Source organism: Thermobia domestica, chromosome 1 (genome assembly GCF_964235325.1).
Source record: "Thermobia domestica chromosome 1, izTheDome1.hap1.1, whole genome shotgun sequence".
NCBI classification, from domain to species: domain Eukaryota; kingdom Metazoa; phylum Arthropoda; class Insecta; order Zygentoma; family Lepismatidae; genus Thermobia; species Thermobia domestica.
Window position 1 is genome coordinate 156,542,058 of NC_137454.1, and position 20,497 is coordinate 156,562,554.

At 36.1% G+C, this 20,497-nt stretch overlaps 1 protein-coding gene across 5 annotated transcripts in view; it reads right to left on the reverse strand.

Moving 5' to 3' along the window:
• alpha-Cat (catenin alpha) overlaps positions 1-18,372 on the reverse strand; it is a 100,623-nt gene extending 82,251 nt beyond the window's left edge. Inside the window, exons 1-5 of one of the 5 annotated variants that reach the window (XM_081764980.1) lie at positions 18,077-18,372; positions 10,206-10,351; positions 6,724-6,913; positions 2,078-2,244; positions 252-461 (exon numbers count right to left, since the gene is read on the reverse strand). In XM_081764980.1, coding sequence (XP_081621106.1) covers positions 252-461; positions 2,078-2,244; positions 6,724-6,913; positions 10,206-10,310 — 672 coding nt within the window. In that variant the 5' untranslated portion in view covers positions 10,311-10,351; positions 18,077-18,372. Of the gene's footprint in view, positions 1-251; positions 462-2,077; positions 2,245-6,723; positions 6,914-10,205; positions 10,405-11,064; positions 11,207-18,076 lie in introns of all 5 variants that reach the window. The other 4 variants (XM_081764971.1, XM_081764997.1, XM_081764989.1 and 1 more) reach the window with 4 other exon arrangements.
• Positions 18,373-20,497: the final 2,125 nt, after the last annotated feature.

Genomic DNA, 20,497 nt, shown 5'->3' on the forward strand with positions numbered 1-20,497 from the left:
TAACGCTTAGCAGTTCAATAAACTAAGTACTAGCCAAATGAAACAATTTATTTAAAACACGAAAGGAAAGTTATGTTTAACGAAAAAATGCATATAAACAATGCTATTTTCCTTATAAACGATGGGCTCGAAATTTAGCTTGAAATAAAACTAATGTATATTTCTCGTTAGAAAATAGCTTTTATAGATAAATTTGAGGATACTGAGAGAAACATCTGACTTACAACAGCTTGGCACAAACATGTACAAACCTTAGATGCCGTAAGAAGCATTGTTGAATGTTTCTTCAGCACTGCACGTGCAGCTGCCAGATCATCACGCAATTGAGGATCCTTCAATTCTAGCTGCCTTTTTGCAGCCTGTGACATCAATTCGGAAGCATTGCGTCCAAATGCTTTAATGCTGTCCAGCAGCTCGGATTGGCTTGACGCATTCTTCACCTTTTCCAGGTCATCTTCAACCTAAACAGAAAAGTAAAACATCTATAAATGTCAGTACAACTTACAGATTCTGCTAACGCGCACGACATAATAAAATCTGAGCAAATTCACTACACTCTGACTGAATTAGACGAAGTTTAATCTCCCCTTCTAGTATCTAGGCTACATGAGACAGGACTTAAAGTGAGATCGAATCCCTATTCAGGTTTGTATCCGACGCAGCAGAGACAACGCGCACAGAAAGAACTCGTGTTAGCCACTCAGCTACGTGAAGGCATTCACTATACTTCCGAGATATTCATCTTTGCAGATCAAGTGATATATCTCTTTACAAGCACGTGAGTTTATCCGATATCCTACGACTTTTAATATCTGACCTAGTTTGCGAAGCTAAAATAGTGATTTCATAGCCTTCATAATTCTTTCAGTCATTATTTACCTGAGACGATTCTCCCCCCGGCCCCCAACTAACAATTATTTTTACCTAATCTCTACCATACATTTAAAAATGTAATACTGTACTTCCATTCAACTTTATTCAAAATAAGGGGGGCGCTGTGGCTCAGCGGTAGAGCGTTCCTGGTTCGATCCCAGCTCGCGCCGTGTGGACTCTGTGGTGGTCAAACACCGTGCTCGTGGGTTTTATCGGGGTTCTCCCGTTTCCTCCCACATTCTTCATTTCACTCATTTCTCATTACCACCGTCTCCTTTAGCCTAACCGGCATAACCGTGGGACGTTGAACTTAAAGATTTCATTTCATTTATTCAAAATAAGAAGTAAACTGACATTTGAGGGCACATTTGTTACTCTGCTACCGCTCAAGCCTATTAAAGGTGTGCTCCTTCCACTTAATTTCATCTACTAGAATCTGTACATGTTATATATATGAACAGAAATATGCATAGCTCATAAGATAGGCGTAAACAAAACACACACACATAAATTGCTACAGATGTCTTAACTGGGAGCATGATGTAGCTTGTGCTGATGCTAACGGACACTTTTAGTATCAACATCTAAAACAATAATAATGATTCAAAGTTTACCTACGACATTGCCACATCATCAATTTCTTTTATTGGCCCCAGTGCATAACGAAGATCCAGGAGGGTAATACATTAGGCCTATCTAGCATTTGCGTTTTATTTTGACTCTTACAATGGTTATAGTTTTCTGTGGTTCGTGGGTGAAATTTTAGAACATCTAACCTAAATATATCGTTCTTATATATAAAAGCAAAAGCGTTAAACAAAGTCAATAATAATTTAGGAAGATTATTGAGAGTTATATTTTATTAAAAACTTTAGAAAGTGGAATTTTATATTAAAGATATTGTCAACCGTGTCAGTCACTAGGTGCCTTCCATAAACTTTGTGGGCGCTACAGAATGATACTGTAAGCAGTCAAAAAATATCCTTGGTTCCTTTACTATGCGGCCATTTACTCTTTACCTATGTTGTAACGGATTTCTTTTACCCACTTTCTGTCTTTCGCAAAATGCTTGACATCTCTCTGATGATTGAGTACATAAACATGAAATGGTGAGAATGTGCTCTTATAGAATCATTTCAAAAGCTTTCACTATATAACGGAGTTTATAGAAGTGGAAAAAAAAAAAAAAAAAACTAAAACTTACCACTCTTAACGACTTTAGAAGTAAATGAACATCTACCATATCTGCTAGGATGAGCAGACGAGTAACGGCAGAGAGAAGATTCCTAGCAGCTCTAACCATATTCCCTCTTTTCAATGATGAGCACGGATCATCTGCAAACTCGCGTGCAGCAATACTCATAGCATCACCTGCAATATAGAAATGATTATTAAAATATAGTTAAGTATTCGCTATGCGCAAAATTTGAATTCACAAAATGACAATACATTCTTAGCAATGGAATCATTCTAAATTTACAAATATTTGCTTATGCCCGGAAACTTAATACAAACCATTTATTTACTTGTTAGGGAGAAGCCATACCCTCCTTTGTGGAGTCCATGGATGTATCTGTATTGCAATATGTTATTGTGTGTACTTGACAACCGAGAATTGCAGAGTCATCTTAACGTTACCATAATCACCAGACTGGGCCCCGCGAGCAGAATGGCATGTGTTAATTATACACTCACCGGACAAAAAGTTAGTCACCCCTCAAGAATTCGTGAACAGCAGTAATTAATAGCGTGTCACACCACCTCTGGCTTTGATAACCGCCTGAATTCGGTTTGGAAGCGAGTCCACAAGGTTTTGCAGATATGTCACATCCAGTTGAAGCCACTCGTTCAGGATTTGATCGCGCAAATCCACCAAACTGCGTGGATGCCGATTTCGGGTTTTACCCGCTGTTCCAACATGTCCCACAGACTCTCGATGGGCCTCAAGTCTGGTGACTTTGCAGGCCAATCTAGATGGAAGAGGGTTTGGGAGTGTTCATCATACCACGCACAAATTGTTCCAGCCCTATGAACTTTGCTGTTGTCGTCTTGAAAAATAGGAGTCTCCACAGCATACTCATCATGATGTTGACTGAAAGGCAACACTTACTCATCCAGAATGTTCAACTACACATGCTGGTTCATTGTAGTGGTGACCTCAGTAAGTGGGGCCCAATTCATGATAAGAAGAACACCCCCAAAACATCACAGACCGACCTCCGGCTTGAACACGCCGTTGCACACATTCAGGATGAAATGCTTCATGTGGCCTTCGGTGCACTCGACGACGTGCGTCATTGGAATACAAGCAAAAACGTGATTCGTCAGACCACATTACCTTCCGCCAGTCAGCTACTGTCCACGTTTGGTGATTTCTGGCCCATTGAAGACGCGCAGCTTTATGTGCCCGTGTGAGCAATGGCCCCTTGCGAGGTACCCGACTCCAAATGTTCAATGCATGAAGTTCCCGTCGTAATGATTTTTCGCTAACAGGTTGGGATGGACCTGCATTCACTGTCTGCAGCAATTCCTGTCGGGTTTGGAACCGATTTTCATTCACAAGCCGAGAAACGCATTTCCGGCCCTTTCAGTCATGATCTTTTTCCAACCACAATTCTGACGCCGTGTTTCGTGGCCACGGGTATGACACCACTCCTTGTACACGCGTTGAACAGTTCGGTGCGAAACACCAACAAATGCAGCAACTTCCCTCACCGTATGGCCATGGGCACGGCCAAACACGATTGCCCCTTTTTGCCACTGTGTTACATCGTTACTTTTACCCATTTTGACGGATATTGTCCACTTGCAACACACTTGTCTCACTGACTGAAGCTGCTTTATGGTTTCGTAGAGGCAGTGCGCGCACAGTTGTGCACGTGACTCGACTGCTGTGCCATCTGTACAGGCTTTACGACTCATCTCTCCTTTTACACAAGGGTGACTAATTTTTTGTTCAGTATGTATTAAAAGGAAAATTTAGTCATAGGGACCACAACACACATGTTTGCTCTGGGATCTAATATGCTGTTAAAACAACACTAGAGAGTAGAGTAGACGGCACTAGCGCGGGGCCCGATTGGAAGCAATCGGTCAAATTGCCATAAGGCCGGCCCTGCATCTTAGGATATTTATTTCAATGAAAGTGTAATGATAAAAACACAAAAGATACTCTATTTGGGCATAAATACTAAGACACCCTACCCCATAGAATACGTCTTTAATCAAATTGTTATGACTAAAACACCCAGCTTACAGTGGGTACTATCTATCTTCTGAAAGTCATTTCAAACGGGTAAGATGTCTTCCCAATCCGGAAAACTATGATTAACGTCCTACGATTATGCCTTTAGGCTAAGGGAGACGATTATTAAAGGAAGTAAATGATGGAATGGGAAAGTGAGAGGAAACGGGAGTACCCCGAGAAAATCCACGGACACGATATTGTCCACCACAAAATTACTTGCCCAGGGATCGAACGAGGAACTCCACGCACGAGACGTAAGCACTCTACCATTGGGTCCCTGTGCTCCCGGAAAAACTATGAATTTGACACAAATGTCACTTATTTGTGACATTTCATCCCCCGACTCCACTCTCTACGAATGTTGATAAACTTGGACTTGAACAGCATTGGGAGCATCATTATTCATTTCAGCGACACCGAAAACTACAGATTCGACACTGTCAATCATTTTCAATTATTTTGACATGTCACAATTTTTAAACTCTCTCACACAACTCGTACTCTGATGGGAGCTGAACTTGAACTTAAATGACATCTGGAGTATCATTTTATATCTAAGCGATCCCGAAAACTATGAATTCGATCTAATATCAGTTGTTTCTATCATTTTTATGCCTGCCCCTATTAGGCCTGAACTTGAACTTTAACGGCATCAGGCCTCCCATCAACTAACTTAGCGACGCTGAAAACTAACGATTCGATACTAATATTTGTCGTTTTCGATATTTTTACGTCACCATTCCATCCCTCCCCTCCCGTGACTATAGGGGATTAATTCGGACTTAGACGGCATAGAAGTGTCACTATTTATCTCAAGGACCATGAAATCAATGGATTTGACACTAATATCGGTCGTGTTCGATCATTTTATGTTTTTGCCTCTCCCCCTCGCAGTGCTAGGGAAGTCTTAGCCCACTGGGAACTACCTTGAAATTAAAGAGAACCAAAACTGTCATCAATCAACATAGGGACCCCAAAAATTATGGTTGACAGTAACATCAGTCATTTTCAATTATTTTCATATGTCACCGCTCCCTCACTCTTCAGGAGTACAAAAGGGATGAAAGGAAGGGAAGGGGGTGGATTGATTTAAATAATCTGATTCTTTAAATAAAAATCGTTCATTTAAATCAAATTCTGAAATAAATTAATTTGAAGTGAAGAAAAATGAAATCCCGTTTCTGTTCTGCTATTTCGATTATTGATAATAATAATAATAATAATAATAATAATAATAATGAAAAAATTGAAATGAAATCTTTAAGTTTTACGTCCCACGGTTATGCCGGTTAGGCTAAAGGAGACTGTGATGATGAGAGATGAGTGAAATGGTGGAATGAAGAAAGTGGGAGGAAACGGGAGAACCCCGAGAAAACCCACGAGCACAGTGTTTGTCCACCACAAAGTTCACTTGGCGGGAGCAGGGTTTGAACCCGGGACCCCAAGCACCAGAGGTGAACGCTCTACCACTGAGCCACCGCGCCCCCATAATAATAATAATAATAATAATAATAATAATAATAATAATAATAATAATAATAATAATAATACAAAGAGAGACAAATGTATATACAGCACAGTATGAAAACGAGTGTTTAACGCAGAGGATGATTAAGGAAAATCCCTTTTTGAACGAGTAACGGGGTAATCCTACTTTATTCTCTTCGTAACATAGAGTTTGTAAATCGTTAACTATTCCACTGGGAAAATCACCATCGTCATTTAAGACGAAAATTCTTTTGTATGCTCGTTTGTTTGTTCCCAGATAACTGGGGCGTATTTAGAGTAAGCCGATCCCCTCTCCGAAACTTGAAAATGCTGTACTTTTACGTAACTGTAGACGAAATTAACGTATTCTATATGTATTTAGCGCCGCAAGACCTACTAATCTGGACCTCCTAATTTTTTTAAAAAAAATATATATCCCTGCCAAATATCGATAACTTTCGTGAAAAAAAAAGTGCCATTTTGAAAACCGCTGCTGTACTTTTTCATTAATGGTTAAGAAAAATTGTTTGGAATTGAAATAGGTTAATGGTTGGGAATTAATTCAAAAATTCAACCCCAGTACTTTCACTTAAATGGCATAATTATCATTTAGTACTAATTCCTAATGTTTTTCTGCAATTCGCGACTTGTATTATACGACTTAAATAAAAAATCGATTTAAATAAAAAAAATCAACATGAAAAAAAATCATGATTTTTTTCCATTCTCTAAAGGGGACTGAATTTGGATTTAAAGCATCTGAAGTGTCACTGCTAGGTGAGCAAGGGGGTCTTACCCTCACTGGATAGCTGAAATTAGACTTAAAGAGCATTTTAACTGTCACCAACCAGCTCACGGATTCTGAAAACTATGGACTCGACACTAATACTGGTCATTTTCAATCGCGTTTGTCTTCCTCTCTTCCCTGACAGTACTCTTTTCCTGACTGCAAGTAATATGTGTACAAAGTTCGGTTGAAATTCCTTCAGGTGTTCCAGAGTTATGCTGGAACATAAACACACATACTCATACATACATAGATTTGTATATAAACAGATTATTTTTAAACATTCTAAATACACACGACTGAAGAAAGAAAGAAGAAAACACCATACCTGTTTTTCGAACTTCCTCAACAGCCGATAGCATTTCTTGTTTTATGTCGGGATTTTCATACGCGATTTGTTCTCCTTTATCGATAAAATTTTCTGTTGCTTTCTCCACAGCTGCAACCAATACATGAGCTCTTTTAGATCGACCTTTCTTTTTCCTTGAAGGACCTTTAGTGCTCACCAATGTTGTAACCTAATTGTAAGAAGTACAATTAAGATCTACACTATCGAAGAGTTTATACAGTAAAGTACCAAATGTAATGAAAAACTAATTGCAAAAGAATTTTAAAATTTTCAGATATCACAATAATTTGATAAATGTTTATCTGAAATTCAATAAAAATGGTTCAATGCTACGGAACAGGAAAAAAAAAATATTTATTTGTTTTATTAATTGATTTTGTTACATTTTATGCTTCCTAACACGAATCAGTTTTTGTTGATTTTATACTTGTAATTCCATGTTTTATTGCATTTCTTGCAAAATTTGGAACTTATCATATATGTGCTCTTAATTAGGATGAAGTTATATAAATATTTACTATTATTCTTGAGATACCCCTCCTGTTCAATCTCTTTCTAAAAGCTTAACTAGTAAACTAAATCAGCATTTTCAAAAAGCAAAAGCAAGAGAAATATTAAGAGCCAAACTTTACAAAAGTATTTTTATTAAAATAAAACAGTTATATCCCAAAGATCGTGAACTCTTATTTCTAGTAGAAGTATATTAAACAAAGAGATAATTTCTTTTCTCAAATTTATATTCGAGACAACAAAAATAATATCGTCTATACAACACATGCAAAAATACTTCACAGGAAATATTGACAGAAGAATGCGCATTAATTTAAGATCATTCTATGCATATAACTACAATTATAAATATTTTACAGTTTATACAAAAGAAAGAGCAATGAGTACACATTCAATCTCGAAAGAGCAAATGCGTGAGTTAACGTTATTGTTTTGAACTATTCCAAATTAGTTCACAGAAAATTAGACCGATATTTAATATTTTAAAAAAAATCGGTTATATATTTACTATTCAGCTCAGGAACACTTTAAAAAAAAAAAAAAAAAAAAAAAACTGTAATGTAAAATAGGATGAAACCATACTCTAGATTGAAAATAACAGTTTATTTTGTTTAGGGAAATTTAAAGACCTGATTTTACTGGTAAGTATTACTTATGAATTAGGCTACTTCGATATGCAACAAGGAATTCGTTCGTGAGGAACCTAATGTTTTCAGCAATAAACAATGCCTAAGAAACGTATAACCTGTCTTGTGAAACTTTAGAAAAGTACAGACAAATTTGTGGGTGAAAATTTCCTTATAAAAAATGATAAAAGGACGTGCTATATGACTTCAGCATTTCATTTCGAGAACACTGTCCTCAGCGTTACAAATTTGTGTTATATTTTCATTTTCGTACGTGTTGATGTGAAAAAGTAACTTTGGTACTTTTTTTCACGTTTTGCTGCTTAACTAGTGTCATTCTCTACATTTTTAAACTATTCTGCAATTTGTTCTAAAAGTATTGTTTAAAGCAGCAGCGTTGTCAAAATAAAGAAGAAAAAACTATACAATTTGGAAAACTGCTATTTAGTATTGAGAAGAATGAAACACTGATACACTCTATGACTGTTCTGACAGTTCATTGATCATTGTGTAATTAGATTTGACATATATCGAACTACAACTTAATTTAGTGGCACTAAACATTTCATTTCATAACACTTTCCACATCAAAGTATTTTCTCCAAATTCTGCTATTGTCAGTATTCGATTGTTCTACTGAAACTTGTTACGGACCATATAACATATAAATAGTCTTTCAGTGTATTGATCCTAACCCCTGTTACAATAGTATTTTAAATTCAAAACATGAAAATGAAACAAAATCTAATTTAATGGTTTTACTCACGTCCTGAGGTTGAGACTCATGATAAATGGAAGCGATGGATGGAATAGTTGGTAGAATGAATAGAGTGAAACGAAATCGTAGAACCGCGAGTGAATCCATTCCACCATGAATTCACGCGAAGCGGGATCGAACAAGAAACATTCTCTCAAGAGACGAGTTCTCTACTACTGAGCCAGCCCAACCCGTTCTAAATTCGGCTGAAGGCATTATTTTTCATAATTTTTTCGACACACAACACAAAATAGTACACAATGCAGATGCTTTCAAACAGATGTCTCCCTTAGTGTGTTATAACGAGCGGCATAGGACTACACTAGAAATAAGAGGCGTGTACAGAAAGTAATGCCTATTAGTCCGCGAAATATGTAATGTAAATACTATTTGTCTGAAATTGATATCACTCATAGACCATACCTTCACACAGAATATGTAGTTGTTTCTTTCATCTCAGACTACTAGAAATATGGATAGTTATCATCGACACAGGGCAGTCATCGAATTCTTGTCCGAAGAAGGATGTAAATCTGCGAAAATCCATGGTCGACTCCGAAAGATGTATAGGAGGCCACATTGGACGAGAGCAATGTTAGAATGTGGATGAATAAATTTAAGGTAGGTGAAACGTTACTAGAGGACAAATCACGTAGTGGAAGATCAGTACGTGTAGCAACTGACGCCGACAATCAGCAGGTTGATGAAATGATTCTTGCATGTCATCCAACACGACATTCTATGACCGTGAACTCTGGGCATATTGCTGTGCGAGAGTGATAGGGAAACTTGGCAGCAGAAAAGACTGTCTCATAAATTAACATCTGGTTTGAAGCACAGAAGGGAAGAAATGTATTCAGAACCTCTCGCCATGTATACAGCAGATAAAAGAGATTTTTTTCTTTTCTTTTTTTTTGATTTTGTGACTGACGACGATCACTACCGCCCGAGACTAGAAGTAGCCGATGGAGTAGCGACATGGCTCATCTAGGCATAAAAAATTCAAAGGTCATCGTCAAGTTCTTGATTCGATTTTCTAGAGCAGGAATCCTTGAAGAAGCTTGAAGCCATCCGACGAATGAATGAATGAATGAATGAAAAAAAAAAGTTGATACAAAAACTGGACCATAATTGTCAGATCACACACATCTCTTACCACAAATCAATACTTTGCCGAAATGGGCTGGAAAACGATGCACCCAAAGATGAACTTCGTGGCCGAAAGTTCACTAATATAGCCCATGAAAAACATATTGTTAGGACTTGGTCAAGATAATGCCTGTACAGAAATTTTCCATCGTGCGTTTCAAGATTTAGTTCAAAGGTGGACCAAATGAGTTGACTGCAATGGAGAATATTTTGAATAATGCTATCTGTAGGTGAAGGACCAGTGACCATGTATTTTTAGTTTGACAGTTCTAAAAAAACGTGATAAATCAAACAAGCATTACTTTCAATAGAATCCCCTTGTGTATGTTAAACATTTAAAAAATACGTGTATTGACATTTGCTCTATTCGACATTTTCACCAACCACCAAAAACACCAGAAACAACTCCTCTACACTACCTGCAGCACTAATGGCTCCAAGGTCTTTTCAACTGTGCGAGTCTTAATCTCCAAATTTTTAGGATCCCATTTTAAGGTGACCTGGCCTTGTACTTCTTCCGACATCTTGCTAAGGATGCTTCAGAAGTCAAAATGTGGAGTGCTGACTTCAATGATGAAAAACAAATGCCATGCAGTGGTAATACACAGAAACAGCTTACTACCCATGCACAAAAATCATAAGTTCGAAAAAAAAAAAAAAAAAAACGAAAAGAAAGAATGTAAATAAATCCATGCAACAAAAGTCAAGTGATGACACATATATTACTACTTAAATAAACGCACACCGAACTGTACACTATACACAATGCTACAAGGAAATTAAAGATTTTCCGTCCAATTCAGTTCATTTAATATTTCAATGAATGGGGTTTGTCCTTTATAATGTCGATTAAAACTGTAAATCGCTGACTTAAGAATGTATTGGGTTGATTTACAAGTGAATAAACGGATCGAGTTCTGGGATAATTTTGAGTCGAAATCATCTCTATAATAAACCAGATTGTAATCAAAGAACCGCAAAACATTACAATTTCAATGTGCCAATTTAACAACTTTCACGAAATGAAAATAACAATGTAAGTAGTGGTAGAAATTTAAAATATAACCACTACGCTTTCTAGTTACTTCAACCAAGTTCTAAATATATACACATCCCATCTAAAACTTTTATTTTTTTGAAAATATTAATAACCACAATGTAACATAAAGTTTTAAAAACAAAAATTTGATTCCACCTACTTTTTACACATAAAGTTATCTCTAATTTCCTTGTAATGATCTACAAAACAAAACACACTTCCAACCATGTTAAATTTACCTGCAGAACCAGTGGTTCTAGCGTCTTCTCAACGGACATAGTACGAATTTCTAAATTTTTTGGATCCCATTTCAGGGTGATGGGTCCAAAATGATCTGTCATGTCTAACGGTATTAAACTATCTTGATCTTTCTCTAATTATCTGGAATGAAAAGAGCTCATCACTTAACATTACGCAAAATCTTGAACAAAATACAAATACATAAATTATAATCTCGAAGGGTAATTCAAACCCTGATAATCTTATTGTTTAGCTATTCTGTCAGCTTTGCAATGTTTTCAAGTCAATGTTTTTCAGCTACCAAGTTTTACGTGGGGACGCAACAAGAGTAGGTTACCAAAAAAGAAAGTTCATGTTTAACATCATCTTGTATATGGATTTCAACAGCTTAGTAGCAACAGTTCCTGCAGTAGTGAACAGGAAGGAAGCTTATTTTAAACCAAGTCCATCAAACTAGTGTAATACGCATTCTATCGGAGCAGGACGTTTGGGCGCAAAGCCGTGTATCTGAATAGGTTAATCTACTTAAATGGGTTATAAAGTATTTCATAACTAGAACCCAGATGTCTATGCACTAAAAGCCGTGAAAATAAGTACCAATACCATAAAGATAAACAAATAATTGCACTTAACTTAAAATTTATAAAAAATCACATAGGTGAAATCTGATCCCAATTTTCTTAAATGGCTATCTTCAAAAACTAAATTTTCGCTACGTTATAGTATGTCCTATGATAAACAGTCACTGAAAGTCTCAGCTGCATTAAATGCTTTGTTTAGTTCTAGTAAATTTTTGTATGACGCAGAAAGAAAAAAATATACGGGTCTTAATTATTTTGTTTCTAGAATGATATATTCTAATTTCAAGAAAATCGGAGACTTTTTTTTTTTAAAAAATATTTTTTTAAGTATGAATCTGTACTGGATTTAAAATTTGTTGTAGGCATCCTATGACACCCCAAAATAAACTTCTGTGAAGTTACCTTTATATCATCTCTAACGTAACGGAATACTTGGATGTTCATAACTTTCATAGCTATTTATAACATTGTATTACTGTTTATTACTATATTTGCAACAGAGATAATTGAAAAGAAAACAACAGTGAAGTATATATTGTATGTACTGAATAATTTCCTTTTTGTTTTATGTTACATTTATCATAACATTATTATTCCATGACGGAAATATGGGCCAAACCTCGCAAGTATTCTACAATGTCAACAGTTTCAAACTTCTGTACAAATAGCCAATTCTTTCATCTGCCTGAATATATATTCTTCCTTTCTTGGGCGATTCTTCTCCTCGAAGCATTGCCTAATACTAAGTCCTGCTTCCCACCCCCCCCTCCGAAGTGCATCAAAAATCGCCAAATCGACGGATGGCTATTTGAAGCTCCGATTGCAGTCCACGATGAGCTGCTTCGGCGTGGTGTTCGTTCTTGACTATGGTCATTGAGGACTCTGTCATACAAATTCCTCATCCTTTTTGGAGATAATGCTATACTTCTTGTACAGTCGGCAGCAAAAAACCTGCAACATGAGCATATAAAGTTTATTGTGAAACGACGAAGTCTTTTGCTCCGAAATAAGTGTGCAGGAGAGGACGCCCAGGTTTCTCCTGGCGTGATTCGTGAGACAGACGTTATGTTGATTCTCTCGGCTGTTAGGCGTAGTTTCACAATAAACTTACATGCTCATGTTGCAGGTTTTTTCCTGTGGACTGTACCATGCGTTTAAATAATTTATTATAGAAAATCAAAGTGCAAAAATGAAAATAGGTACAGTATTGTACACATTTCAAGATAAATTCTATAATGTTTGACTCAAAAAAATCAAGTACACGGTGCAGTATCAATATCACATCTTTAAAATAACTAAACATTAAAGAAAAAGTGCGTTTGTTTTTGTCCACAAATTACATTTCTTTATTACATGTGTCTTACTTTATTAAAAAGAAATATTCTTTTAAAACTAAGCCACATAATACGGACTACGGATATCGCGATCCGGATAGTGGAGAGTCTTCTGCAGTTCCTTTTTATTTCTTTTCAACTGGTAGAGACAAGTTGTGCAAGATATGCAGAAACTTTGCTGTGTTTAATTTTTTTTTTTTAAATTTTCGCAAAATTATTTGTGGAAGTGTTTCAAAATTTCCAGTGCCTAAACATCCGGGCTCTTGTTATGAAATACATTATAACATATATAGGTAGGTAAACCTATTTGAATACAAGGTTTTGCGCCCAAACGGCCACGCCTAAACGTCTGCGCCCAAATGTCATGGACCCCATTCTATCCCTGTATATTTTGTAACATTCACTCAGCTTGCAAAGAAACTACATTTTCTACAAGTGAAAAGTTCCGATCCATGCGTAAGATCACATTCAGGCTCCATCAAGTTAAATATAATGTTTAAGCATTATATAATATAGCAAAGAATGGAGTAGCGACGCCGTAATTATAGTTTAGGGTTGAAAAGTACAGCAACTTGAACCCCTCAATGATTTCTGGAGTTCCAATCATCGCTTTCACAGAGGATGGGGTTTGGTTTCACGCCAGGCAAACTTTTGTTTCATCTATTCAATAATTTGTTACTTACCTTCATGTTCCTGAGAGTCCAATGGTTTGAATTTTAGTTTCTGAATCTTCCATTATTCAACAGAAAAGTCATCTACTTTGTCTTGTATTGGTAATATTTTACATCCTTATAGAGTGTATACATCTTGTGCTAGTCACTAGATCAGCGAGGAGGGCATCACATGTTTTGTCTCTCTATTTGACTATGGAAATAATTGTGACTATGGGATATTTGTGATTTTCTAACATATAGAAGTAAGTTATTATAAGAATGTGACAGTGGTGTAATAGTTATACTTCTGAAGTAAAACCCCCACAGTGGAAACAGGAAGATTTAATAATATTAACAAAAATTAAGTGCACCAACTGCCATGCGTAAACTAAATTATTCCAAACAGAATCACGTCAGTGACACTGATCGATTCACATAGATCACAGCGTGGTATGTATCGCACTTTTCCCCATACCACGCTAACACGAACATTCGTCGCTATAGACTGATGAATGCCTTTGTTCTACAGACACACTGATGAAATTCATGCGCAGCGAAGCGAGGGAGGAGTCCATAATCTCTTCGCATTCATTTTTTGTTTTCCATTGCCGCGATGGTATAGAACTCATCTTTAATTACATTCCTTTTCACATAAAGTTCTTTTAAATCCCTTATATGCCATTGTAGATGAAACATTTGCATCCTTAGGTTTTCAATCAGAGAGACGGAGTGTATTTTGATAGTCTAAGCACCCTTTCCCGATATCTTGCCTTCCGACTTTTTAGATCCTTCAAAAGGCCTTTGGTTAGGAATGTCCAGTTATCCCTTATGTGCCTACTGGCAATACTTTTGCCCAGAAGAGCTATTATTGTTTTGTTTCGACCGATATCTTACTTAGATTTGATTAAATATATCTTTCTCATCGCTGCTGCTAGGTGTATCGAGAAGGTCGTGCCAGTGACTCGCATCTTGGGGCAACATTTGAAAGAGCCTTTGGAAGTTAATCCTTACCCCTTACAGGTTATTACTTCCCCTCTCCATTGTCTTCCCTTTTCCGAAAAGCCACTAGCACTGTCTTATTTTCATTGATGCCCGGACAGTGTCTTTCTGCCCATTCTACTATAAAACCTATTGCCGTCTGCAATTAGGAAGATTTACGTCATGGCAAATTACAATCTTCTGCGTAAGTCGGTTACTCTGGAAGTAAGAATTAGTTCCAAATATCATGCTTTTCATTCTATTCTGCTGTCATTTTCGGTGATTTTTCTCTATAAACTATAATTAATAACAATACCTGTTTGGTGCGTATTAAGAATAGTCCGTTGAAGTTAAAAAAAAAAAAAAAGAAAAGAAAAGAAAGAAAAAAAAAAGAAAAACTTTACTTTTCTTGCTTTAAATGATTTCCTCAGATGTTCTGGACAGTTATTACCTTGGAGTGTAACCAAATATTTGCATACAAATTGGTAATATCCGTGCAAAGCGATGTGTCCTAGAAATGAATACGTTATATCTTCTTATCTGCTATCCTATTATATCCAATTATTCATAAGGAAATTCACTTATAGTGCCTTACAAGTTGTTTTGTAGGATAGAACTTGCATTTATGAGTGGAGATTCACTTTACGAGGACCTCACCTTACGAGATTGCTATCTAACAGAGTCAGGATGCAAACAAAGGGCTGTGCATGTCAAAGACGAGTGAGTGACATACAAATTTCCACAGACGGAGTATTTTTGTACGATATACGAAAAGCATATTTTATGTTTACAAGTATAGAGTTACAAGTGAGAAACCATTACAAGTGCTTTAAGCTATACAATTCTATACAATATCAATTGTTTTTTTTACACTATCTAGTTTTCGCACATACCTACCTTCGGTCGCTCATGTGCCTGCTTCCTTTGGATGCACTCCCACGCGAACCCCTTTCTGCGCTCCTGCTCTGACTCGGTTCGATAGCATTCCCACTTTTAGTGGCCTCCTAGCACAAGTAAGTTTGTGTGCCTTAGACAATCGATTTAATAGTATTTATATCCGTAAGTTCTCGAAAAGTGAACCGACACTTATAAATGCAATTTCTACCTTAAGAAACAACTTCTAAGACAACGTGCGTGAATTTCGTGATTAAATATAATAGGTCAGCATGGAGTAATTTCACACGTATGATCAATCTCTGCGCCATGATTTGGGCATGCGCCAGGGTAATAACCGTCCAGAACGCCTTAGGAAATCAGTTAAAAGAACAAAAGTGAAGGGAAAAAGCTTTCTTAATTTCACGGACTAATGCAAATTGACGGAGACTTTGTCCAGATTTTCCCCATGGAGAAAATTTTCATCCCTGATTGGGGTAACTTCTCTCCCCCTCTTCTAGAATGTTTTTGAGATAGAAACAGGGACAACTTTCATTTTATATATAATGAAATTACAAAATCATTTTAATTTGAGTTAAAACAGTTTTTGAGACATCTCGCTTCTAAACATTTTTGTAGTCATTAGAAACACGCTCTTATTTCTTCGTACATTTACTTATTCACGCAGAAAAGCAGGATGAAGCTAAAGAGGTTTAAGATGGACGGAAACATCACAAATGTTTAAATCTCCAATTAATGGAAAGTACCCTACTATAGTGTGTCAGTGTCACAACATTCATTCAAACGAATGATACTTAGTTTCACCTAGAAGCATTTATATATCTGTAATACAAACAGTAGTAATGCTGACAGCAATACTTGACCGTAGAAAAAGACAGAATGTATGCGCGTGTATGATTTCTGGGTGCATATATAGATGAAATTCATTTCCTTGGGGAAAATTTTAAATTAGCATACTTATATCATTTACGGAAGTTTACCCACCAATTTGAGTAATAGACCGAAGGGGTATTATTTAGTTTATGTCCCCAAATCACTTGATAGTGACTCTGGCTCACTTAGTACTGATTACGGTTCGTGACTTGTAACTATGATGTAGTCGTTGATGATTTGATACCTGTATAATATTGGATAACGTGTGTCATATGGTTAGAATAGGTTATGTTCGGCTACGGAGCCGTCGATTGATTTGGGGAATACTAAAAGCCACCCGACCGAAGAAATTTAAGCTCTTTCTTCACAGATAGTCATTCCACTCACTCTACTAAATACCACGCAACTTGTGTAAGATTTTACGATTAGTATATAAGCACACTTGAGGTGAAATTCGACACGGTTATGTTTATGTAGGGAGCCAAAAGTAAATATTAAACATAAGATTTATAGGAGAAATGAGTTAATTTTACGTAAGGGTAATTGATTCGTGTATTATTTGAGAAGTCAATGGAATAAAAATACATTGTATGGAATACTTTTTCAGAAGTTCGGTACAAAAGCAAAATATCGTACACATTTTTTTTAAAAGACAGTTCTTCCGATTTATACAAACCGTAACGGTGAGTGCTAATTCTCGTTAAATCTAATCTAAACTAACCCAAAGACAACCTAAATTTTTTATTTTTCTCAAAAAAGGCGAGCTCCCAAAACTAAACATACGCCCTTCGATAAGCCCCGTCGCGCCAAACCAATGTAATAAGGTAAGTAAACGAAACCTAACCCAACTTATACTGAAAAGCTGGAGCAGGGTTAAGGGAATAAATGATTATACTTGCGACACGTTTGAGCAACTTCAACTGGAAACTGTACTATGAAACAAAAATAATAATTTGTTCATAAACCTCCTTGTTGTTTAATTACCCAGCCTTTAATTTATAAATACATTAACAGTAATTAAATGCAACAAGAGAAAACTTTTGCGTGCAGTTTTACTATACGGATCCATGGTGTACGTAGTAGCAGTAGTAGTAGTAACGGGTTAGAAGCCCCGCAAGGGTTCGTTGGGTTCTGTTCTCGACATAAAATAGGTAAATTAAAGACTTCCCCAAATTTTTCCGTACATTTTACAATCTGTGGATCCGTATAGTAAAACTTCAACAAATTTTGAATACAAAATTACACGGCAAACTATGAATATTATATAAGAATGTATAACAGGATATACTTGTTTTGCAAACTGTAGACATGATCGATTCTATGTATTTCATTTTTAAACTGCTGTTTGGTCATTGTTATATGAATCACTACTCAAGATGATTTGGAATACATATAATCCAGAAAATGCTGAGCTGTTGACTTTTGAATTTTACAACAGTAAGACACAAATTTTTAACAACGAACGGCTTGCGTGGTCAATCTTCTTAATGTATAACGTAAGTCATCAATAAGCCGGCATTTCCTCTCAATTTCTTCCTTGTTGCCATTGAAACAACACAAATGACAGAAAACTTTATTCCGAGACCATTACTTAACTATAATACACTTCAGTTTACAAATCTACTTCTCATGTACACATTAATAACATTTCAAGAACCACTGTAGATTTTTTAATACGTAAATTATTATTTAACATACCTTTTGTCAGGAATCCTCGTAAAAAGCGTATATAGTTTTAAGGAACTTCTTTATCGGATACTAGTTATGAATCACTGCTGACCCACCCACTTTCTAATGGAATGGACAGTTCCTTTCCTTTTTCTTAATACTTTTTTTTTTTTTTTTTTTTCAAAACTGCCTTTCAAAAACACAGATTTCAATAGGAATTATGCAGAGAAATTGAGTAAAGATATAGATTTCATTCACAAAATAGTTCCCTGTAATTTTCTCGTTTTGTTCTACGGTAGAACGATAAGATAAAATTTATTTTGCCTCTTTCCAAAGTTCATTTAGTCTTTTTATTGATTGGGTAGTCATTTATCTTCCATTGAATTCCTATATATCCACTTCCGTTCCGCCGAGTATTCCTGGAACAAAAGCGTAGGTAGTCCCGGTGTACGGCTAATAGCCGATAGATAGTAATTATTATGATTGATCAAACTATCTTGCGATTGCCGGAAAATTACTACGAATGAAGGATATAATTTTGACCATCAGGGATTGTGTGAGCTGGGTAATACGGCGAAGATGTCTTGGAGCATAGTTGTAATATCAGGGAAGGAAAATTCGGTGTAACGTTACTCTTTGTAGTAAGAGAAATATGTGAACATGGGTCAGATATGAAAAATACGTATTGTTATGATCAGAGTTCATTCTATATTTTTTGTAATCTGTAAATCTTTTCAGTTTCTATTAAAAATGATCAAGTAATGGAGATTTCTACAACTTAATTTTATTTATTTTAATTTAAAATAGCTGCGTGAAATAAAAATATTTCTTTTTAATGTAACTAATATTAACTAAGTAAGTGGGCTTTAAAAAATCTTCTGTTACACCCGCTGGAGACGATCTCCCCCTCCATATTCCAGTGTACTATTGTAAGTTATACTCAAAGCCTATTGGAAGTCTAACGGTTTATCTGCATATAAAACAAATAGAGTTGCAAGTTTTTTTTTTTTTTTTTGTTTAATTTGACGGCATTGTAAAAATGAAGCATAATAATTTACTTTCTACCACCTACATTAAAGCAAAGTCACACTTCTGTAGCATCCACATTTGAATTGGGTGAGTTTGATGGGGTATATAAGGTTCTTAAAACGTTTTGCAGTTGAAGCCCCTTCACCCGGGGCGTTTACACTTGGTCGATTTAGTCGCACGGCTAAATCGACTCGCTGCATTTGCGACTAAATCGAAGCAACTAGGCCGAATCAGATCGATGGATATGTTCAATTGTTTCAACCGAAATTGATTGTTGCTTGTCGACTTGCTCTCCTCTGGTCGATTCGAAATCGACTGGCAATTTTAAAGATGTCCAAGCAAAAAGTAATTGGTACAATTTGCGGTGTTATAGCAGAAGAAAATAGAATCGACCACAGAAAATAGAACGTCTTTCAATTCAGTTGCTAGTCGATTAGTCGCTTTCGATCAACAAGCGATTAAGTTGAAGTCCTGTTTACACGGTCGATTAAGTTGAAAGTGACGTCAATTCAACTGAATCGAACGCAAATCGACTAAGTGTAAACGCCCCATAACAGCACAAGATGTTCTAGGCATGTGTCATTTAGGTGTCTGAGCTACTTTTTAGGTACTCGAACTTGGCACATATGATATTCATGTGCTAAGTATGTACTTCAGCTACATACAGTTTTAGGTACTTGTTACACACAGTGGCGGCGATTGGACGTTAAAAGCGGGGGCAAGACATGGTCTGAATATTTTTATATCAATGTTAGTTTCCCTAGTTGTTCCAAGTATTTTGTTTGACGAAAGTTTGTATAATTAATAGGATAATATCTTTTTCAGTTAAAATACAATATGTAGTATTTCGTATTTTATTAAGTAGATTGACAAGAGCAACGCAATTAGGTACTAGCCCTTTGTACTCTTGAAGAACGAAAGAATAAGAGATTTGAGTCCTTGTTCATGAACATCTTAAAATTCTATCTGGAAAATTGTGTGATAAGATTATTTAATAACAAATTTACATAACAAATAAATAGAAAGGATAATATTAATTATACATCAACTATTTATTGATTTTAGAAAGGCCTACGACTCGGTTTGGAGAGAAACATTATACTACGTTCTTACAGGACTTGGAATACCGAGAAAGCTAATTAGATTAATTAAGATAGGTTTAAAAGAATCCTAAAGTAAAGTGAGGGTAGGAACATTTTTGTCCACGAGCTTTCACGTCGAAAATGGCCTCAAACAAGGAGATGCGTTGTCGCCAATATTATTGAACTTTGTGCTGGAATACGCTATAAGGAAAATCAAAGATAGCATAGAGTTGAACGGTAATCACCAGGTTATGGCATATGCTGTTGATGTAAATTTAATAGGGGATGATAGGAGAACTATAGAAAGAAATGCAGAGATCTTATTAAAGGCTTCCGGGGA